Source organism: Carlito syrichta, unplaced genomic scaffold, assembly GCF_000164805.1.
Source record: "Carlito syrichta isolate Samal-C Ts95f unplaced genomic scaffold, Tarsius_syrichta-2.0.1 Scaffold302535, whole genome shotgun sequence".
In the NCBI taxonomy this organism is placed as follows: domain Eukaryota; kingdom Metazoa; phylum Chordata; class Mammalia; order Primates; family Tarsiidae; genus Carlito; species Carlito syrichta.
In genome coordinates, this window is record NW_007246631.1 from 403,016 (window position 1) to 427,220 (window position 24,205).

The 24,205-nt window shown below is 43.4% G+C and overlaps 1 protein-coding gene across 7 annotated transcripts in view; it reads right to left on the minus strand.

Moving 5' to 3' along the window:
* The window catches only part of MYT1L (myelin transcription factor 1 like), a 273,561-nt gene that overhangs the window by 106,143 nt on the left and 143,213 nt on the right, over window positions 1-24,205 (minus strand). For all 7 annotated transcript variants that reach the window (XM_021711724.1, XM_021711729.1, XM_021711728.1 and 4 more), the window contains 5 exons: window positions 20,525-20,659; window positions 15,537-15,627; window positions 13,902-14,009; window positions 7,913-8,127; window positions 42-292 (listed from right to left, as the gene is read on the minus strand). In XM_021711724.1, the coding sequence (XP_021567399.1) occupies window positions 42-292; window positions 7,913-8,127; window positions 13,902-14,009; window positions 15,537-15,627; window positions 20,525-20,659 (800 nt within the window). The remainder of the gene's footprint in view (window positions 1-41; window positions 293-7,912; window positions 8,128-13,901; window positions 14,010-15,536; window positions 15,628-20,524; window positions 20,660-24,205) is intronic.

The window sequence follows — 24,205 nt, forward strand, 5'->3', positions numbered from 1 at the left end:
GCCCCCCGGCCGCGGGGGGGCCCCCGGCCCGGCGGGCGTACCCGCGCGGCGCACAGGTCCTGCGGCTTGGTGGACAGGTTCTGCGGCATCTCGCGGCAGCGCGTGGACAGGTTGAGGATGGCGGTGGCCGCCATGTGGGCCGCCTCCATGTCGTGCGTGTAGTCGAAGCTGCTCTTGCTGCAGGTGCTGCTGGCGCTGCTGCCGCCGCCGCAGCTGAGGTTGCTGCTGCTGCTGGGCGCGTAGCTGCTCGTGGTGCTGCTGCTGGGGCTCGGGTTCTTGCAGTACCGCTTCGCTGGGGAGACAGGGGACAGGGTGACTCAGGCCGGCCCGCAGGGCACCGCAGGCAGAGCAGAGCGGGGCCCGCCGCGCCCCCGCCTCGTTCACACACGCCACGTGGGGACGGGCCCGGGGCGCCGAGCTCACTTCAGAAAGAACGCACAACCCCTCTGGCTGCTTTTCTTCCTCTCCTTCCCTTTCTTTCTTTTTTAAACATTGTGGATGATTGAATGAGCAGAGAATTCTGGAAGAGAATTCGTCTAACCTCGCGAAGAGGTTGCGAGTTGCGCACTGCCGGGCGGTTACCTGAGCCTGTCAGGGCACACACTGGCATGTAGGGGGCCGGACTTTCTCGGGGACTTCCTCCCGAAGAGGAAGAAGAGGACAAAACTGAAAGAAACAAAAAGCCTGCTCGCGTAGCTAATATGGTCGTTATGAACGATATTAAGAAGCCCCCCCCCCCAAGCGTTGGATTTGGATAGAAAACAGTAATTGAGCGGTTATTATCAGTAATGTTCAATTTGGGGCTGAAGACTGTGTCTCCCTGACACCAAGGAAGAGGTACGGTTTGGGGATACTTTGAAAGCTACAGCCCACTGCAGAGGAAGCCCTGATGGCCAGGGCCCAGCGTGAGAGAGACTACCTTCCTCTCCTCTCAGGCCCTGCCAAAAGCTACGAAGCAAACCCCACAAGACAGTGACTGCTTTACACCCAGGTGGGCCAGAGGCTCAAACCCGTGAAGCACACAGGTACCTTGTAGATAACATGACTTCTGTTTTGCTCATCTAAATTGGCAAAGCCATAGAGAGTGATACCCAAACCTGGTTGGGCGCCGCTGTCCTGGAGGGGAGTGTCCCTTAATAAGTGCCCTTCTCCCTTATCTTTGGGAATGCACCTCACTTAAAGAGCAAAGCAGCTCAGTGCTGGTGAGCAGCGGCTGCCGGTCTGAGCACAGACCATGCCAGGATCTCTGAGAGAGAGGGGCCTGTGGCACTTCCAGGGAGCTGACTAGGACACAACAGAGACCCTGCTGAGGCCCCCTGGGACCTGTGTGGTAGGTGCCATGAGCCACACTGAGCTACTACCAGTTTGTAGTTTGTGATAGTATGGATCTGGGCTGAAGGTTGTGATTTTATATTATTTACATTTTTTGTTTAAAAATAAGAGTATACAATTGTATACTCTTTTTTCCTGGTTCAGGAAAAAAAAAAAAAAACGGTCCACATTAAAAATAAAACAAAAACTAACTTTTGTTTTGAAATGAGTGAATTTCAATAAAACAAAAAAAGTAAAAGGAGCAATGTGAATCTATGCAACAAACTGCCATTGACACCATGTCGGTCACATCAGGGCAGGCTAGTCTGGGTCCCCCCCACGGGCTCAGCACCAGCAAGGGTGCCATGCAGCGTGGCGTTCAGGGACATGATGAGAGCTCCTGTTTGCTCTGATAGGCCAGACATTTTCTGTCCTGTGTTTCTCTTGCAGAGACTGCCCGTCATGCTGTGCCACACGGTCCTCCAACCTACTGTATCCAGCCCCCCACTGCCCCATGAGAATGCTGCCCCAGCCCCATTTCACAGTTACAGAAATTGAGGCTGCCTAAGCTCAAGATGAAAGTCTACAAACAAGAGCCTGATGGCAGCCAGAGCTGTGGTTTGTCTTGGTGAGTCTGATATCTTATCTGTTACAAACACTACTTTTGGCCGGCTCGGTGACTCAGCCTGTAATCCCAGCACTTTGGGAGGCCGAGGTGAGTGAATTGCCTGAGCCCATGGGTTCGAGACCAGTCCAGGAAATTTGGGAGGACCTTGTCTTTACAATAAATAAAAAATTAGCTGGGCATGGTAACACGTGCCTGTAGTTTGACTACTTGGAAGGCTGAGGCGGAAGGATTTCCAGAGCCCAGCAGGTTGACACTGGGGTGGCTGTTAGTGTGCCACTGCACTCCAGCCTGGGTGACAGAGTGAGACTCCAACTCAAAACAAAACATACATAAAAAACCAAAAATGCTACCTCTATGTGACTGTATTTTACTTAAGCGAATCTTTAACTGAAATGAGTCTTTGTATTTCTCTTAGCTTACTTGATATTAGCTTACTTGAATTATCCTGAAGTTATAAAATGTAGACATGACGATGCATTTACTTTCCCAAATGTTTAAATCATAAGATGCCACACTTGGGATATGCCAGTGGATGGTGCTGAATTTTAGTAGGCGACTGAACTGTCAATAATGTTTTGATGTGCCTGTCGACTAATATCACTCAAATAAGCAAGTAGGACCCTGTCTACTTTCATATGTATTCTTTACTGAATGTAAAACACATATTTTCCAATTTTGATCATAACAAAAATAAGAGTATCTATGGTTTAAATTGTTCAGAAAAGTAAGGTCATTAGTCCTAATAATTGGCCCTACTTGTAAAACATCACCAAAACCCTTAATGCCAGTGTCATTTGAAGCACAGTTAGCATTGCTTGGGTCATTGGAATGACACCAGGGGGTGCTGCAGAACAGGCTGCTTCAGACTAGGGGTGCTGTGCCCTGCCTCCCCGCCCCCCAGCAGACCTACCCTCTGCTTCTTCCAATGAGAGCAGTTTCACAGAAATCTAATGAACTTTCTTTTCTCTCTTTCTTTCTTTTTGGCATACAAAGCTATTTTCTGTCAAATCACTTTCCAATCAGTCAGCAGAGAAGTATGTGTTACTTTTTCCAGGTGCCCCGAACATTACTTTATCATATGAGAAACATGACAGCTTTGGGTCTAGGTACCTCAGCTGCTTTGAGAATGTGGCAACTGGCTCGATCTGAACCTTCCTGAGAAACACTTCTTCAAGTATTCCCTCTCCTCTACTTCAGGAAGAAGAAGTACACAGGACTTGGAGTGATTAAATATGGCTGTGTATGCAAGGTAAAAAGCAATACAATGTCAAAAAACAAAACAATCCAACTAGGACCTTCTTATTAACCTACTCTGCCTGTGAAATTCTTACTAAAGATATGTCTCTCATTCTCCTAGAAATGCCCATTTCCTTATATATTGGCATTTTCTTGTAGGAGATAGCTTTGTCTTTACAATACTGAATTTTCATGAAAACCAGGCAAAAAAGAATGCAATCAAAAGATGTCCATGGTAGAGTTGTCTCTACTGTCTGGGACCTGGTTACCTTTGGGCCTAATTCAATTCAGATCTCTTCGTAGTTTTTACATTGTTTTGTCATAAGTAAATTTAAGCACATTGAAGCAGAAACGCCAATGGGGAAAAATATGCTTTCTTATGAAAGTGTCCTGTGAAACAACACCTTCAAGGTAAATAGTTTACCCACAAGAGTTGAACTAATGTCCAGAGTAGGAGTCCTGGAGTAGTAAGTGTCCTTTGCAAGACTACTGCCTGCCTGGCCTGCCCCGGCCCTAAAGCACTGGGGCAAATCTCTTGCCCACCAGAAGTTTACAGTCGAGTGAGAAGACAAGAAGGTCACACAAGCAGTGACTGAGGGTGACACGAGCTACAGTGCATGGACAGAGTGTGGGTGTCGCATTTGACACAAGCAATCCACTGAAGAAGGAGCAAGGGCTGTGAACTGCCCTGCGGGAACAGAACTTCCTGAAGGAGTCCAGTAAGGCTGCGAGAAAGTTTGCCAGGTGGAGGGAAGCCTCCGAGGTGGGCCTGGAGGGGACTGGAGGTGGAGGGCCAGGGAAGGCCTGGTCCAGTGAGGTCATGTGGAAGGGACAGGGCGGCTGCAAGGGCAGTCAGGGGAGAGTCCACGGCCCTGGGGCTGCACGCCATTGGAGGGGAACAGAGAGCGGTGTGGCTCCAGGGCGAAAAAGAAGTTCAAAGCTGATCAAAAGCTTAGGCTCTTGAGAATTGGAAAGTTTGGGAAAAGTCAAAAGGGAGAACCCCAAGAAAGTGTCCACAAGAGGGCTGGGAACTCAGTGGGTTTAGGCAAACCCAAGGGTGGTAACAGGTCACCTGGAGATAGTGAAGAAGAAAATGCCTTAGACCAGCAGCTTTTTTCTGTAAAGGATTCCATAGCAAATATTCTAGGCTTTGGGGGCGGTGTGGTCATTGTCACCACCACTCAGCTCTATCCTTGTCCTGTGGGAGCAGCTCTAGCCCACACGTCAACCAAGGAAGGCGGCCAGGCGTCAACAGTCCTGTGTGGATGGGCACAGAAATTTGAATTTGATGGTTTTTATAAATCAGAAAATATTCTTTCTCATTTTTTTCTCCAAGTATTTAACAAAGTAACAACCATTCTTAGCTCATCATGCATATGAAGCAGGGAAGATGGGGCCTGGAACTTCCAGGAGGACAGGGTCCAGATGTCCACATGGGTGATCTGTCCTGTCTTGCCTTGCCTCCTCCATCACCTCCTCATGTGCTCCCATTTCCTGCAGGTAATGCGAAGCCCCTTTCTCACAAGCCCCTTTCTCACAAGTCCCCACAGTTGTCCCTGTTCTTCCTTCCATGCATCTTAATTGCAGCCTCCTCAGATCACTGTCTGTCCTCATGAGTCCATGGGCTTCCTTGCCTTCCCATAATTTCCACTCAGACTTTCTGATCGGCTTTAAAATTGCTACTTGGGTAACCCCCATGCTAATTTCTCCAGGTAGTAAGGAGTCCTGGCTTCACTGCACATCAGTGTATGCTTCACTATCTTGTGTGTATTTGTAATCTCTTCTTTGAAACCGATTATCTACAGAGAAAGGATAGATTGCTAGATAGAGAGACAGATAACACCAGACACAGCTAGATAGCTAGCAAGTACCTGGCTTGCCGTGCCATGTCTGGAAAAATGCGAGAGGTTAAGTAACGGTTTGTTTAGTGTTTTTGGTCACAGTTGGTGTGATGTATGGGATGGTATCCCAAGACTGGGGAGAAAGGTCCTGCTGCTTTTTTTTTCCTGGATTTCCATGGTCCTGACCCCTGTTTGCTATGAATCACACTTTTCTTCCCTACACTGGATTTATTTCTCTGCTTTATTTTATTTTATTTTTTTGAATTGGAGTCTCACTCTGTCACCCAGACTGGAGTGCAGTGGCATGCTCCTGGCCACTGCAGCCTCAATCTGCTGGGCTCTGGATCCTTCCCCTCAGTCTTCCAAGTAGCTGGGACTACAGGTGCGTGCTACCACGCCTGGCTAATTTTTTGATTCACTGTAGAGATGAGGTCTTGCCAAGTTGCCCAGGTGAGTCTCAAACCCACAGGGTCAGGCAATCCACTCATCTCAGCCTCCCAAAGTGCGGGATTACAGACTGAGCCACCAAGCCCAGCTTCTCTGCCTTTTTCAAAGGAGCAATGACTCAATCATTTGTGCACCTGAAGCGAGTCTTGGCAAAGACACGTTGGAAGGTAACTGCAGACAAAAGTCACTCTGCAATCTTAATCTACTATCTGATATCCAGGTATAGGTTTGGCTCCTCTCGGATTATATCCATTGACAGCCCTACCCAGATAATCTTATCCTAGTGGGCACTTTCCGTGATGCTTTTAAGGTGGAACAGAAATAAAGTATCACTAAAAGCCCAGATTTCACCAGTACACAATATGGCCGTATAACAAAATTTAAATTTATATCAGAAAATTGAGTGTAAATTTGTTTTCTCAGTAAACTGTGGTAAAAGACTGCATTTCCTTTTTTCTTGGTTTCCTGAAGACCAAATATTGAGATTTCACCCTGTATGCTACACAGATTCTTGTTATCTAGTGGGTCAGCTGAAAAGCTTAGTTTCGGACAACAGGTATTTTGCCTGGGCATGTGACAATGAACACTAATAATTAACATGTAATTGCTCATCTTTTACAACTGTCAAAAAGTGCACCCCTCTGCACCATCTTCATGACAGCCCAGTGAGATCAGGACAGACACTCTTACTCCTCCTCTACTCTTGAGGAAACTAATGCACAGAAAGGTTATTTTGTCCAACAACATTCAGCTAATACTAAGTGGCAGTGCTGAGAATTGACTCAAGCAGATTTGACTTCTGGTCCACTAAAGGGCATTGTGACCATGAAGATACGCATTGCTGGTCACGACCTTACCCAGAAGAGTCCAACCATAGCAACAAAGTTAAAGAAATTAGGCCACCCAGAACCAGAAAAAATAGGTGTATAAAAATGAACATCGAGTGAAAGAATAAAACAAATCACTGTAAAATATCAATGAATAGGCAATCTTATAAACAGAAATCTTCAATTATGTAAACTCAGCTTCTTTTGATCTTTCATTTGTAGTTGGATGAATAAAATTACAACAAAACCTGAAATTGGCAAGTAATTGTTATAGAATAAGCAACAAAACAAACTAAAAATAATTATTTATGTCATACCCTTCAAAGCATTCCTTTTTTCATTTATGACTATATTCCTGAATATTAAGAATTGATACACAGGGTAATCAATATATGATACATCAAATAAATATTACATTTCATTCACTATACAAATGAATTGTTATTAAGGCAAGAAACACCATAGCTTAGAAAGATGTGCAACAACTTATATTGAATTGTAAAAAAGATCTCTGAATTCCATAATCATTCAACTTAAATATTTTGTGTGTGTGTACCTTGATTTTAATGAAATATCGTTTTCAAAGAGAAGCTTGAAAATCTTTAAGAAGCTATTTTTTTTCTTCTATGCAAGAGAGCACCACAATAAGACTTCTAAATCAGATCTTTTACAGCCCAAGTCCCAGTTGGTAAAATTTGCAACTGTGGCTATATATCCTAGGATGCTGATGTGTGATGAGATAAATAAGTCAAATCAAAGACAGTTTTTCCTTCTAATGTTAAACTACTTACCAAATTAGCTCTGTAACAAAGTGGTAACTAACTCACACCACTGGTTAGCGGTTCCCGCAAGTATTAGTGAAAAATAAACCATCCTTTTCCTGTGAAACATGCAGCATTTTATTTGTTTCATCAGTTCTGTTTTATTGGTAGGTGCCACAACAGCCACAAGTGCATACCAAAGTTATGTCACAGGAGGTGGCACCTCAGAGCTGTCCCTTCCTTTCTCTCCATTTTCCTCAGGTGGAGAAGAGACATAGGTCCTGGGATGGCTCTGAAGAGACTGGGGAATGCAGAGGCTGCTGGCCCCGGCTCTCATGAGACTCACTGGTGAGCTTTTCGTAGATGGCATTGCACGAGAAGTACCCCAGGATTCTGATTTACTTGGTCTGGGATGAAGGCTGGGAATAAACATTTAAAAAATTGCTCTCCAGATAATTCTAACGTGTGTCCAAGGCTGAGAACACTGAGGAAGTCAGTGCAGCGCTTTTGAACACCACAAGGAACTCGGGGTTGTGCTGCTGGTTCTCCCTGTACTGTCTTTGGGCCATCTATATAAAAGGAGTTTAGACTGTCTGACAAATACCAGAAAACACAACTCTCCACGTTCCACGAGTAGCCAGAACGCATTACTCTGGAATTACTGAAGGAAAGCCCTCTCTCTCCTTCCCCAGAGGTTTTGTTCACCTGAGGCTGTGTGGACCTGGGGGCCCTCAGCTTGGGGACTGTGCTGTGAGTGTCGCGTTCACGAGTGCCCGACCGCTTTGCAGGACATGGAAATACACAACAACAACATCATCAACGGCAACGTGTCTCTCACGTATAAGAGTGTGCACCTCCTACCATCATCATATCCTTTGGGGGATAAATCCCTGGTTTGCACCTTGGGAGCTATGGCTCGCTTGCCATAAGTATGGTTGTCGTAACTGTTGTATTCAAACGAGGTCTTGGAGTATTTCTCAAGCTCCTTGGCCAGGTTGGAACGAGGTGTGGTTGTGGGGACATTGTTTCTGTAGCCATACTGAGGAATCTCGAGCTGCTTGACAAAGCACATTGGCCTGAAAGTAAACGAGACAACAAACAAGCTTACTTTCCTGTGACTTTGTATACGACATGCTTCCCATTTCTTAAATGTATTAAGAGGTTTTCACGAAAACTGCAATTTTATTTTCATGAGAAAAGATAAAGAGTGGTTTAATTAGATAGCACCAAACTACCTAAAAGTCAACTTTGGCAATAAAAAGGATAAGCACTAACATAAAATTGTCTCTTTTTTTCCTCTTTCTTTTAAGAGGTCTGGTGGGCAGAATGAAGAGATGAGATGTAGGGATGAAAAATAATATTATGTTTATGAGTGCTCCTTTCAGTAGTCACAAAAAAGAGTTGAATTATACACAAATGACATAAGTTTAGAATAAATGCTGCCCAGCACGCTGGCTCACGCTTATAATTCCAGTGCTTTGGAAGTTGGAGGCAAGAGGATTGCCTGAGCCCAGGGGTTTGAGACCAGCCTGGGCAACTTGGAGAGAACACATCTCTACAATAAATAAAAAAATTAGTTGGGCGTAGTGGCGTGTGCCTGTAGTTCCTGTTACTTGGAAGGCTGAGGTGGAAGGATCACCTGAGTCTAGCAGGTCAAGGCTGTGGTGGCCGTGAGCATGCCACTGCACTCCAGCCTGGGCAACAGAGACTCCGACTCAAAAAAAAAAATTAATGCCTCCTAAAAATAAAGAAATACTCTTTGGGACACAGACTGAGACAAAACAACAAAACTAGATAAAAATTTGCCTATGGATGGAGACAGTGGTAATATACAGTGTCAAGTATTAGCATATGCTTCCAATGTTTTTACCAAGCAGTCATTTTTTTTTAAATCTTTGGAATAAAATATATAAATAGAAGGACACTCTATTATTATTCATTCATTGCCTCTCTATCCTGTATGTGTACGTGTCTGTCCATTCCTTTATCTGTCTGTCTCATAAGAGGCAGTTTAAGTCTTTTTATTTGAAATAATTTTAGACTTACAGAAAAGTTGTACAGAGGTTTTCCTCATACCTTGTCAGCAATTTCTGGTCATGTTCCCCATCATCTTAACCATAGTACAATGATCAGAGCCCAGGAAAGTAATGCTAGTATAATATTATTTACTAAAAGCTTTACTTGATTTGGTCAGTTTTTCTGCTGTGTCTTTTTTTTGACACAATCATGCCAGGATCCCATGTGCTTAACTGTCCTGTCCTCTGTCTCTTGCCTGTGGTGGCTCCTCAGTTTGACCTGGGCTCTGGGCTTCTTGGCCAACTCTCTGAAGAGCATAGGTCTGATGTTTTGAGGAATAGATATGGATATATATTTAGTCATGGGATTCTAGAGTCTCATCCGCCATCTTTGCATTTTTTTCAAGTCAAAATATTTATAAATATATTTACAGACATTTTCACATAGGTATCATTTTTGTACACCATAACTATAACAAAATGTTGAATTTTTTATTACTTATAATTTTTTTATTTTAAAAATGTGGGGTACAATTCATGGTTAGGTATACAAATGCTCATTATAAAATATTGAATTTTAAAGGCAGAGAGTTTCCTGATTATTCTTTATCTTTCTAAATTATGTAAAAGATAAAGCTCTGATGAAGGCTAACGTTTTAGCAGGAAAAAACAAAAGTGGTGCCTTTATGCATTAGTGTTAGATTCTCTGTGAATCCGTGACTGACAATTATTTTTGTGTAAGATTCTATTTCTTGATGGATTACTGACATCAGCTCTGCAGTAGTGCCTGCACCTCAAGCACAAGTGTGATGTGTTAGCAGTTGTATGAAATTACAAGGCTGGCAGATATGAATGTGTCCTGTGTAGTTAGAAAACTCTCCTGGACAGTAGATGTGCACATGCTATCCTGATTGGTTCTCCCTGTGGATGGTAAACTGAGAGGTTTTGGTTTTTTATTTTCCTAAGTTATTTTCCACAAATACTGTTTGTGTGTCAAAATAAATGTTTTTTCTCTTGTGTTCCTTCTCTCTGTCTAAAGGTTGTGCATATAGGTACACAAAGGTCACCTGTTCTTGCCTTAGGGATCAAAATCGTTATAACTATTGTTTTACTTTTTATGATTCATTAAAAAATACTTAGGTGACACAAAAACTCTACTAAAAAATCATCTATAATTGTTCCCAACACAAAACCTGTTCATATTTTGGTGTTTTTTTTCCCTGCAAATTTCTATTTTATATTTATTTAAATATCTAGAATCTTATGTTTTTACACATTTTACATGGCATTCAATTTTCTTTTTTGTTGTTTAGCCTTTAAAAACAATTCTTAATAGCTACATGATATTGAAACCAATGAATATCATACTATTTAACTATTTTCCAATTTTCCAATTTTTTGTTACTATAAACTGTGACTTAATATGCATGCATGTATGCAATCTGTTTCTTCTCTGGTTATTTTACATTTTTATTGGTTTAGGGCAGTTATAAAGTTTTTTTACTGGATTTTTTTTTTTAAAAAGAAAGTCAGCATTTATATGAGTTTATAGCATATCTATGCCACCTTTATAATGACATAGTGATGGCTAAATATCCAATTTATTTACTAAATCACCAATACATTTTGATTTCATTAATTTAGCTAATTTACTTCTTGTCAAATCAACAAAATAACATAAAAATTGATTGTCTATATTTTTGAGGCATTTTACCAGGTAATACAGAGGTGCATAAATGACTAAAGCTTTCATTTTTTTTTTTTTTTTTTTGAGTTGGAGTCTCACTCTTTTGCTCAGACTGGAGTGCAGTGGCCACTCCCGGCCACCGCAGCTTCGACCTGCTGGGCTCCAGCGATCCTTCCACCTCAGCCTTCCAAGTAGCCGGAACTACAGGCGTGCGCTAGCACACCCGGTTGATTTTTTGATTTATTGTAGAAATGAGGTCTCGCCAAGTTGCCCAGGCGGGTCTCGAACGCGTGGGCTCAGGCAATCCACTCACCTCAGCCTCCCAATGCACGGGATTACAGGCTGAACCACCGAGCCCAGCTATGACTAAAGCTTTCAAAGATCATGTGGGCTGTGATAATATTTTAGGGTTAAAGTTCTATGAGAATTCAGAAGAGAGGTCACCTTTGGCTCTGGGAGTCAGCTAAGCTTTAATGAAGAAGGCGATGTTTGAAGGAGGTTTGCATAAACAGTAATTTTTTAAGGTGAAGATTCAAGGTGTAGTGAGAAAGCATTCTAGGAAAAGAAACTACGAGATTGAAGGTTTGAAGCAAGAAAACTAAGCGCTTCAGGGAGGAGCAAGAGGCCTGGGAACTTGGGACCACATCGGTGGGCTGACAATCTGTTCACTCATCTGGTAGGCAAGGCCACAACGTTTGGCTTTGGGAGTCTCATCAATCACTCCTAAGCCTTGAAAAGATTAGGACCAGATCAGAAGAGGGAAGCTGAGGTAGAGAGGCTTTGGCTGGGCAGTGCTCCACTGACAAAGGAAGGTTCTAGTGGAGGCTGTGGGCTTTCCCCTCTCCAGGAGGGTGCTGGAAAGGAAATTGCAGCGTTGCACAAGCTTGGAGGCACTTAAGTCTCAGTTTCTTTTTTTTTAAAGTCCCTCATTAAATGACTGCAGTTTAAATCTTTTTCTCTTTCCTTCCTTCCTGTACCCTTCCTCACCCTGTTGGAAGAGCACCTCCTATGTGGAGACACTGGGGAATTGAGGTGCTGTGGCAGGGACCTGTCCTCAGGTGCTCACAACCCACCCAGCCCTCAGGTAAGCCTGATGTCAGGTAAGCCTGACAAAGTGTGTGCAAGCCCCTAGGGTTCCTCCTTAGAGAGCCTGGAGCTGCTGGGGCTGTCCAGTCTCTTTGCTGGGCTGCTCCTGGGCCCGCTCTCTGTGGTGGGAGTGGAGTCTTTTTCTTCCTGTGAAGGATCTTGTCCCACCCCAGTTCTCACCCCTTCTTCCCAAGGCAGATGAAAAGAATGCTTGCAACTGTGCAATGACTGCTCCCCAGCTTGAGAATCACTTGTCAGGAGTCCACAGAGGAACACAGAAGGCAGCTCCACGAGGCCTGGACATCTGGAGGGAGTCTTGTGTGTGGACAGCTGCAAGCATGTCGCCTCAGTCTCAAGCTGCCTATGAGCTTCTCCCTGAAGTCTCTGATCAGGGCTGACCTCTGGGAGCAGAGCTGCAGGTGTGTGGGCAGTGCGGTCACCTTGGTGGCTTCAAGAAGCACCAAGCACAGGATTTCTTCTAGTTTTCTGGGTTCTGGCCAAAGTAGGCAGGGGAAAATGAGTAAAACTCTCAGCAATACATTTCTCCCTGCCACTTTTCAATTTTTTTTTTTTTTGACTGATAGCCATTCCCCATCTTGAGTTATGCAGATTGGCTTGTTTGTATGGGGGAGGGGTTTGCATGCTGCCAGAAACTGTCAGTGGGCAGGGAGAGGTGAGGAAGGAAGTCCTACAGTTTGTTTAGTATTCAGTTTACTATCTGGAAGATGGGTGAATTCCAGTGAAGGGAAAACTGCGTGAGACAGGTGTACTGGAGGTACTTTACGTTCACGACTCACACATAGAACACTCCAGAAGTACTCGTGCCACATTTATGAGGGATGATCTCTGGATGGCAAGGTCATAGATGATTTTATTTCCTTATTTTTGCCTAACTAAATATTTCTAATTTTCTGTAAATATTTTAGCTTTTTTTTATGGGGGAAAAGGGAATTTAGTAACTATAGTAAAAGCCTCTAAGGAAGTTATGAAATAATATTTAAGAAACAAAAATATATTGATATTACTAGCCCAGTGATTTATCCCAAAGAAATAATTTAACAGAAGCAAAATGCTGAATATATGAACAAAATGTTTATTATTGTTCTCTCTTTAATAGCAAAAGTTGGAAACAACCTAAATGCCTCAGGGATAGAACCTGGTTTTGGCATGGAGGGTATATCGGAACAGAGAATTATGCAGCTATTGAGATAGCAATTAAAATTATTTTGTGGAGAGAAGGATGCATGCTTCTGGTGTGATACTGGCTGAAAAGGCAGAATATATGACTATTGTCACGGTTTTTGTGTGTCCAAAGATGTGCAAGGATATGCAAAAATGAAAGATATGTAAGGACTATGCAAATGTGGGTTTCCTCTTCTGCCTCTCACCCCAATAATCATCTTTTCTAAAACGTAAAAAGAAAAAAAAAAACATAGTGGTTTCAACCCGGTTATCTGTTAAGGTCTTTCAACATTCCTGAATAAGTGATTTCAGGACGTCATTTAACCTCTCTGCATGCTGTGCTTTTCTCGTTTGTCAAATAGAGGTGATGACACCGACTCTGTCTCCTCTCAGGGTGTTTGAGGACGAGAGGATGGAAGGAGAGGGAAGTGACGGCTCTTCCCGCGTGGAGCTTCCGCACTGCAAGGCGGTCCTCATCACGCTTCCATTTCCAAAAATAGCAGTTTCATCCTGTAGGTCGGTGCTGTCCCCCTCCTCCAAGTGGAGATAAAGTTTCTGTGGGCACCTCGTTAATTTTCAACACTTCCCTTTCATCTGGCACTCACAGGATCATGAACTATCAGGGCCAGAAAGAACCCCCCAAATGATTCCCTCCGATTCTCTCATTGAAGTCGTCGTGACGGGCCCCAGAAAAGTGAGGCGACACCCCCACCCCCCGCCCCTCATGCAGTCGCGCCCGGAGTGGGGTGGGCCAGAGCAGGGCTTCCAGCAGGGCCACCCTCTCCGCCCCTGCTGCTGCGTGAGAGCCCCCCTTGGCGGGTGGGACCTGGGTTCTGACGGCTGCGGATGAAGCCCGTGGGATGACGCGCTCGGCTGGTACCTGAGCACTCGGTCCGAGGCCTGGTTGGACTTGGACACATCGCAGCTCTGGTGCTTCTCCTGTGCCTTTGCCAGTTTCTCTGCCGCAGCAATAGGGCATCCAGAAAGGCTGCAACGACAGAAAGTGGGCTGAGTGGTCCCGTCCCCAGCGGCCTCGCAACACACGGATCCTCCCGCGGCACGGGAAGACCCTCAGGTGAGTGGAGCTGGCCAGGAAGGGGTCGTTTCCCAACGCTGCTGGTTACAGCTTTAGACAGCTATTCCATTCTGGGTTGTTCACCACCTCTGGGGAGAGGAATCACCAGCTTGGATAGGATTAGGGTTTAAAAAGCTCAAGAATGGCAACCAGCTGATGGGCACCAGAAGGTGGAATGCTAGGCAGATTCCCCAAATGTTACTGAACGCGACTCTTGGGCTGGCCTCAGCCCTTGGGTGCTTTCCACAAGAAGAGATTCGAAAATGGGGAAGAGAGCAGAATGACCTCTAGAACTGCAATAAAGTGTTTTTGGAACTACTTGGTCCCAATGTGGTCTATATGGAGTAGACAATAGATGGGCTGTTTTGTGTTTGAGCTTGTTCTTCTGCTCTCTGTGTGTCTATCTATATGTATATGTCTATTTGTGTAGATGCTTACTCCATGTATACATCATGTCTCAAAATATGTGACTGTGCTGAGGTTCGACGCAGGTGCTGACCCTGTAAATGCTACATCGAATGGCACTCGGCATGAAGCTCACCCATCTATTGATCATTTATCCCTGCTGCAGATTAAACACCAGAGTATCTCTGAAAGGCACAGAGTCAAGGTGTGTTTCATTATAAATTCAACACGAGTTACCAAATGTACTGGTCACACAAGCAAAAATTAAATGAAACTTAGAACAACTTCCTCCTTTTTGATATAATTGTACAGGATCTTGGGAAGCTGAAACCACAGACAGTAAGACAAACTTTAACAGAGCCACTTTTCCGCCTCTGGAAGAAAAGACATCCGCTAGGAAGTGAATATGATGAGTAACTTAGTACCTCATGTCTGACAGAACAGGAAAAGAGAGCTGGGATATGACAAGAACAGAAGAGTGATTCTTACCACACTTTTTTTTTGCAATGAGAGTCTAGTCCGAGTCTATTTCCCTGCTCTCTAGTATTCCAAATACCCCAACTAGAACTTCTAGATATCTGCAGGAATTTTGAAGATGTCCATGTTGATGGCTTGGAGTTTCAGCAGAATTTTAAAGGCAGCCAAGCTATGGACAGACTTACTGGATTCCAGTTCTTCACCCTGTCTGACAAGTCACAGGACAGCTCCTTCACTATCCTAGAGGATACTTGGGCCTTGACTTTGTTCCTCCTAAATGGTCATGGTTTCCATCTTGGATATTATGCTCAGGCTGGTACCTTCTGAGAGTCTGTTACCCCATTATGGCAAGGTGGGTGAGACATCTAAAAAACATTCCATTTGCAAAAAAGGGCACCTAAGCCTGGACTGTCCCCTGCACTACACCAGGGTGCTCTGGGCTTCGGGAACACAGTGCTGACTGGCTGCGCCCGGGGGGGGAGGAGGTGAGTGGTGGAGAGCGCCCCAGGGGTGGGCTGCTGGCGCTCCCTCCAGTGGGGTGCAGCACGCTGAGCTTACCTTCTGTGGGAGTTCCTGTTGCTGTTGACGTGCCCGCGCCCCGTGCAGCCCGGAGTGGGGCACTTGAGGACACTTTCGTGCATGGCAAGGACTTGACAGGGAGAGGCAAAGAGAACAGCCAGCGTTAAAACAGAGGCATGGGCAGGACACATGAATATGCAGCCATCTTAACAAAGGCCGGGTTAGTTCACGACACACAGTCCCACAGACGCTTGCAATGGGCATGGTCAGGAAAACGCACGGAGGAGGAAAAAAGAAGTTTGTCTTGACCCTATGCTAGTGGGCACACAGAGCAGGGGGTGCTGCTACCCCAAGAACACAAGAACTGAAGCCTTCCCAGCGGGATGAGGAGTGAGGGCCACCCCAGATATTTCCCATACATAAGCAAGCACTGAGTATTGATTGGCCATGTGACAGCACACAGATTGGTAACTGTAAAATCATGCCTATGCTTTGGAAACACACAGTGTTAGGAACGTGTGGTGGGCATGGGTGAATAGAAACCCCAAATCTAATTTTTAATACAATGAATAATGCCTTTTCCTTTAGGAATTAAGTACTTTCTTCTTATTTAAATAGAATGAGCTAGAATAATAAGTGTTATACATTTTTACCAGGCAAAATTCACGTGGGAGAGGCAACGTGAACACTCTCCTACCGGCCTGTCTCCAGGGAAGAGCTGTTTAAATGTACCCAGCAGTGACCACGGACCTGCTGGTCATTTGTATCTCTTTTTTCCTGGTTCTTCATGAACGAGCACTCCACTATTCTGGATTCTGGGGGAAGCTGGTGGGGGTGAGTTGACCGACACACTGGCCCCTTCTGCCAGTTGCTCTGCTCCTCTGAGCTGTGGCCTGCAAGCCCCAGAAGGGCGATGTGGTAGTTTTCCCTGCAATAAGGTTTCCCTGAGACCAGGCTAGTATGGAAAGTCTACTCAATACAAGGCTGCCTAACTAGTTACATCACTGTATTCTGTATAATTTGCCTCCTTCTCTAGAACAATCTTTCTTTCCTCTGAAATCTGCAGGTTTCATTGGGCACTGCATCCTATATCCACATGATGTTGCCGTTATTTGAATTCATATTCCATCTCTTTACTACTGGCTAGTCTCTTAGAAACAGTCCACTTTGGTTTTAACTTCACAGCTCTCATAGTTCCTGCCTTGTCCTTCGGCATGGTCATCGCTCAATAAGTGGCCATCAAAACAATGAATGATCAAGATGAATCAACTTTGGCTCATGTTGTGCTGGGGACCTGGCTGGAGTTGTGTGACAGGAGGTCTCTTTTGGGGTTGGGGGGGAGGATCTAGGCCAAACTCCCTTCCTCCTTCCTTGCCGTTCTCAGAGGAGTAGGGTCCCTCTTCCCTCACGAGGTGAACTCTTCAGTCAGCCTTCTTACTGTTCACTCTCTTTTTTCCTCAGGACCTTGATGTGCCTACTGCATTTATTCTGCACTCTGCTGTTTCCCTATCACCCTGTTATAATAGCGCAACGATACTTCCCTTGACACAACTTCCCTCTTACATTCAGATACACCTTTCCTTTGCTTTTATGCTAAATATTTCAAATATAAAGCTTCCTAGGAGATCCATACAGCTGTCCCGCTTGCCTATGGCCTAGATCTCAAGTAGACTGTGCCTCTCCACCCTGCTGAGTGGGGACCATACTCCCAGCAGTGTCACTGGATTCACACTTGAGACGGAATCCACTTGCTACCCTTGGTCCATTCTCTGCCCTTATTTGATCAATCTCACACATAGTTCTAGCTTCTGCAGCCTCTGTACCTCCCTTTCTACTCCTCTCACGTCTCTCTTTGGGGTCAGGAGCAGGCTTTCGATTGATAAATCCTGTGGCCTCTATGTTTTTTCTCCTGGGGTTCTGTGGAACCCTGGGTGTTGCCTCCCTTACATGAGACTTCCTCAGAAACACTGTTCTCTCCCAGTTTTCTCTGTTTCTTTCTGATTACTCTGCCTGCTTCACCTGTTGCACCCTTATGTCCAGAAGTCCCATTTCAGGTTCCTCTTTCTTTCCTGCTTCATGTCTCCTCCCCGGGGAATTCCAATCTCCATTTTCATGAACACTGCTCAAAGCGAAGCATCCGGTTGGCCATCCCTGTGCCTGCTCTCCCCAAAGTCCGCTGGAACATCATGCAGCACTTCAGCGCAAATGGGGAGGATACAAGTCATGGTTTCCCCTATTAAATGTGGTCCTGCTTCTCAATTTCCTGTGCCAATTATTGGTATAGTAAGTCCCCTACATACAAACCTTCAAGTTGCAAACTTTAACAGTGCACACCTGCCTTGTCCTTATTATTTATGCCCACCAGGTGTCAATATAGTCCATTAAATACATACAACATGGCAGCCAATTGTGTTTAGTTGGGTACCTGGTCTAACTTTGGAGGGCTTAAAACAAATTGGACTGATAAACGTGCTATTGGAATGGAACTCTTTTGTATGTTGGGGACTTACTGTATTATCATCCTGACACTCACTGAGGCTACAAACCTAGGTGTCATCCCAGCCTCCCCCCTTCCTCTTGCTCCTCACGCACAATGATCTTCATGGCCTGCCAGCGCGTCTCTGGAATGTTCCTTAAATCTGCCCCAACCCACTGCCATGTCTTCTTCGCACCCTGATCTCCTTGTGGGCTTTTACAGCAGCCTTTGGGAAATGCTTCCTCCTCTCACCCAGGAGAGCTAAAATATCACCTCAGAGGTGTCTCGAGGACCCTTGGGAGTGTTGCCCCGGTGTCTTACACCCGTGTCTAGAACATATTGCAGAGGCTTCTCTGTGCCATGGTCACTCTCTGCTTGGAGCTCATTCCCTGGCCTCAGCCAGGCTGCGTGCTCTCTGTGGCCCAGCATGGAGTCTCATTCAGTGACATGTCCTCTGTGGCCCTGACCCAGTGTGCTGCAGGGTTTTCATTGAAGTCAGTTGGTCAGAAATGGTGATTAGGGGAGACTAACCCAGAAAAACAACTAGGAAAAAAGTCTTTTATGGATGAAATATTCTAACTTGTCTTTTTATATTTTTGTGGCATTACAAAGAATCCTGCAGGAGCAAATGCTTACTCCTGTAGATGCTGTGGAATGCATTTGTAAGGTTCATGCCAAAGCTGAGTTCTTGCTTCCTCTGAGTGTGTTCTGACCCGAGTGAGGTACAGTCTGTGCAATGTGCACCTTGCCAGAACACAGCTCAGAATTCTTCTCCATTTAGATGTTTCCTGGGAAAATATGGAGTCAGAAATGTTTCCCACCCATACAAAGGAACTGATAATCTACTTTGAAGGGGAACACGTATGCCTTAAAGAAAAAAAACGCATAAAGGAACTTTCTTCTCAAAACACTAGAGCTTGATTCTGGCGCCTCATTTGGTAGATGAGGAAAATGACTTGCAGAGTGTGCCGCGTGCTGATGTCACACAGCTTGTAAGGACTGAGCCTGGGACATCACAGCCAGGTCTCAGAGGAAACAAACAGGCTTGGGGATCAGACAGACATGGGCTGACATCTTAGCTGGGCATTTGCTCGGGCAAGTTAGCACCTGCTCATAGCTCTTTTAAAAAAACATGGTGCATCCCCAGTTTGCCAGGCACTACGCTCATTCCTGGAAGGAGAGGGCGATGGAGCCTCTGGTGCTCATTTTCCTCATCTGAGTAACAGGGCCCATACTGCCCTGCAGGACTTTTGGGGTGTAGGTGAATTCGTGTTTGCTGGGTGCGAGCTGAGCCCCTGACACAAAGTGTGTGCCCGGGACATGAAAGCCATTGTCAAACCATGCTGTCCTCCTGCTCATGTAACACACGGGATTGCAGCCACATACACTCATCTGTACTTTCTCAGCTCCTCAGGCTTGTTCACAAGGCAGTCACAAGAAACATGCATGTGTCATTTTTAGTATCAAGCCGTTTGAAAACCTGGAGCCACAATATCTCTTAAAAAGATCTCACCTGAAAATGGTTAGTGAAATCTTTCTAATCTCAAACACTACCAAGAACTTTTCTTTGTGCTGATAGCCTTAGCTCTCAAGTATTCCGAAGCTACCCATTTTAATGGGACAATGTTCCCAAGCTCCTTGAAATAATTAACTGGTTGTCATATCTCAAGCCAAGCTACTACATTTTCCCCACTTAGAAACTGTGTCTTAGATAATAAGGATAATCCTTCACATGCTAGATTCAACGTCAGGATCTTAAATTCATATACTCTTTTTCCTGAACAATCAATTCTAATTGTATTTGAATAACTGGTGTGGTTTATGTGCTGTGAGAAAGAAACAAAAAGCGGTGTATATCATTTCAGTTCTAAAATAAGTTCAATCTTTTCATAGATTTATTCCATATTATTAGACTCTTATTAACTAAAAATATTGCATAAGATCAAACCCATCTGATTTAAACCTCCTTTTTAAAAATCTTATGGCTTTGAAATGTTGGGACAACTATGACATGAAACAAACTTTACAAGTGAAATGCAATAAAACTTCAGCTCTAAATATTCATTCAAATGATATACAGAAGTCCAGATATTTGGGCAAGAGATGTCTCAAGGCTTTTCCCCTAGGGATTCATAGCAGTTTAGTACTGGAAGGGATGTCTTAGAGACCATCTCATTCAATCTGATAATTTGTGAGGAGTAGAGAAGCCGCATGTCTGCAGTTCAAGGGCAGGGCAGGTCAGATCTGAAATCAGGCCTAGAACCCAGGAGCTTTGTTACAGGGAGGTGGGCTTCATGTAAGCAACTCTCCTGGGGCTGTTCTGACAGGCACCTGACACCCAGAAAACACTAGAGCCGGGAGGAGGCTGGACCCCATGGGCCATGGACAGGCCCACTGAAGCTGGATGAGCTGCCTGTCAGGACAAGCAGGGGCCTAACTAAGTAAGGTTGCACTGAGCCGTAGGATGGAGATGACATTAGGTAGGAGGGATGATAGAGACAGAGTCATAGGTGCTTGTTCTCCCAAGGGTAACGGTGAGACGTGGACTTACTTTCTGGAGGGACCCTATCTTTGTGCGGGCATCCGGACAGGCTGCGGTGATGTGGGTACAGCCCAGTTACGTGGCCAGTTCCATCACACCCGGGGGTTGGGCACTTGCTTTCTTTCTTTTCTGTTCTTGAGGGATCTAAAAGCGACAACAGGTGCCAAGAGAGTGAATGTTCACCAGCCGAAGACAAATGTGGTTATTTAACATCTGAAGAAACCTTTGCTAAAGAAAGAAATAAAGCAGGTGTCGGGGGACAGACTGTGACATGAGACTTTTGCTTAGGGAGTTCTTTGGTTTGGGGGGGATTTTTTCAACCTTATACAGCTTAATCATGAATAATAAAGTATTTTAGTTATTGCCCTAAGAAAAAAAAAGCCTACCCTATCCTTAACTCTTGATTATTTTCCCGTGTGTTACATGATAAGCTGTGTTGCTCAAAGAAATCAACTTAAATAGTGATGAGACACAGTGACCTTCTTAGAGAACAAAACTTTGTATGGCTACCAATTGCAATTTCTCTGTGAAATTCAACCAGAGAGTGTAATTCTACTCACAAGCTCTTTCGTTGAATTTCTCTCTCATTGAGTGCTCTGATCATTTATACCATAAGCTGCGAAATTTTACTGGCGTTGAAATTTGTTCTGTTGAGGTCAAGTGACGCCGTTTATTAGCATATCAATTCAGTGCTTTTCTGAAAATAAGCTGAACTCTCAGAAGGCACTGTAAGCAAATGACCAAAAGGGTGCAAGCCCACCTGCAGAGGTGATGGGCATTCGAAAATGTTTCAGAAGCCACGGGAGCAACCCTTTGTTTTGATTTCTTCATCTGTGCTTGAAACCAGAGGAAGGCTTGCAGAATGCCGTGCATGCATACACAAAACTAAGAGGGAATGAGTCTACAGCCCTGGTGGCTTCTCTGCAGTACCAGTCAAGGGCAAATTCGAGCAGAGGTGTGGTTTAAAAAAAAATTAAATGCTAGAGGCCAGAAATGTAATAATATTGCAAATAAAATTATTTGTATACCTGGAATTGACCACAGTTCATAAATACATAATAAAATAACTCCAGAAAATATTTCTAAGGTAAAGCTCAGACTAAATAGTCCATATAAGCACGTGAAACACTGTATCTTTAGCCAGTTTTTGAAAACCAGTTGCTCAGATCACCAACAGATCGTGATTATTATGATTTGGTCCAGATAGTGCTAAGGTTTCCTTTAGGGATTTAATTCTTTTATATTGATATCTCACTAATCGGGTCGATCACTATTGATAGAAAGTATATATTTTACATTTGGTTAAGAATTCCCTTTTATAAAAAAAAAACTAGATTTAAGTTTTTTTGAACTCTTGTGGACCTTCTTCTTAAGTCATTCATGTAGATATGAACTAGAAAAGAACTCACAGGAATATATAAATGCAATCATGTTTATAAAAAAAGCACTCCCCTTTTCTTTTTTTAGCTAACATCTTATTCTACATAATGTGCTTGTCATGTGCTGAAATCTCTAAAACCAGTGCTGGTGTTCAGGGAAATAGCCTGTGTACAATTGTTAGCTACTTTATTACAATTATTTATCAGTAAAAACCTCTGAGAACAAATCTAAAATTATGTGGTTTTGAATTCAATATCTAATTACCTTATTGGAACTTTTCTTACACATGCAAACTAAGATACCTAGCATTTTATTGGCTTTTCAATAATTTTATAATCATGTTGGTATACATTAACTAATGAAAACATAAAGTAATAAGTACATAGTGACAGTTTCAAAATAAATATTAATGATCTAAAGTCATAAATTAAAGAGATTTTAAAATTAGATAAAAATGTCTTAGACAACAAAGAGAAAGTTATGACTATCATTAATCCTGAAGTGACTATTTCCATCAAGACACTTAGGGTTTCCTAACAAATTATATTATTTCACAGTTTTCAAAAGTGCTCTGAAATTAATTACAGATTTGTATTAAAACAATGTGGCTCAAAACTCTCTCATGTTTTGGAAGACAACAAGCGTATAATCTCCTCTCGATGCATGAAATCCTGTTTGAGGTGGGGTATACTGTTAGCCTTCACCGTTATTTCCCCTTGATTTTTTTCTTGTAATCCCAATTCATCTTAAAAGCAAACATACAAACAAGCACAAAATAACCAATCAAGCAAAGAGACCAACAATTGAACAGAAAACCTTACAACAACTTATAGAAAAAAATTGCTGCTTTTAGCTTGCTCCCCCTTTTACTTCCAATAGAGATGATTAAATAGGAGAAAGAGAAGTTTCATGATTAAGGTCTTTTGTATTCGTTCAGGATTTTGGAACTGTGACTCATTGATCATTTAAATCAGTTTGAAAAGATTGTGTAGGAATGAGAATTGATGCAAGTGGTCTCTCCATCTTTAATAAAATAACAGAGTAGCGGAAAATAGAGACTGTTGACATGCTAGCCTTTGCAGTAACTCTCCATTGACTGAATTGATGAGATATTATCACATAACTGTCTTTATTTTTTTAAAGGGGAGCCTTAATCTCTGCTCCATTTTGTAGGCCTTACTTGGCTTTATTTACTTGGTTTGTTTACTTGGTTAGACATCTCTGAAGGAAACTTGGAACAATGTGAAAACACTGATAGAAATGGAAATGAACTTTGGTCAGAAGAAGATCTGGAACAACTAAGAGAGACAGGAGTCAATGGCTTCTACTTATGAGAAAGTCCAAATCCCCAACCATTCCTCATTTCAGGGAAAAAGCACGTCTCATTCCTTACTATTTGCTCCCACCCAGACCCCGTTTATATAGGGGAAGCAAGCGGCTTGAATTCCATTTCTTGCAAATGAAAGAAAACAAAACAACAAAATGAGTCAAAATTTGCATAAAGCTATCGAATTTAAAGGGACCAAGAAACCAAAGAAACCACTGAAATGTAGAATCAGCCTACACATTTACACAGCTTATCCCTGCATTGCTCAATGACAAAACTCTATCCAAAAATCCACTCTTTGGGATTCTGAAACATAAATCTAAAGTCCAACTGAGCATCACAGGAGAAGACACTATTTCTTTCTAGAAAATGTTTGGTTCCTGCAGGATTCGCAAAAATTCAACTAAAAATTGCTAATAGATAATTTTAGCCCATCTTGTTTACAATGATAACACTATAATCTTAAGCATGTGTGCTATGTTTTATAATCTTTAAAATAACCAAAGCAAGTCTGACGTTCTACTGAGCTAAAGACTCTCTTTCTTTTAAAAAAACAATCCTTCATCACATAAGAACAACTTACAGCAGTCTAGTCTTCACTTTGTAACTGAAATGCTGTCAGTGCCCAAGCATCCATCAAATCAAGGTCTCCCAGGTCTCTGGCTAAGGTCTTGTTTCCAATTTGGATTTGGTTATAGCAATGCCCAGCTTGTTATAGAAAGTATGTGCACACATTGAGAGGAGAATACACACCCATGCCACAGTAGGAAAAATGCCATTTTTCTGATTGTTTGAAGTTTTTACACAGCAACTGATTTTCAAGTCAAATTCCTGAACCTCATTACTAGATTCACAGTGAGGAAAGTCAGGGTTCATAATGAATATTATAAAATAAAGAACAGAAAAAGGATCTTTTTGGTGTTAATACAGGAAGATTTAAGAAACCACCAGTTTCATTCTTGAAATTGTTTCTTACTTAGTTT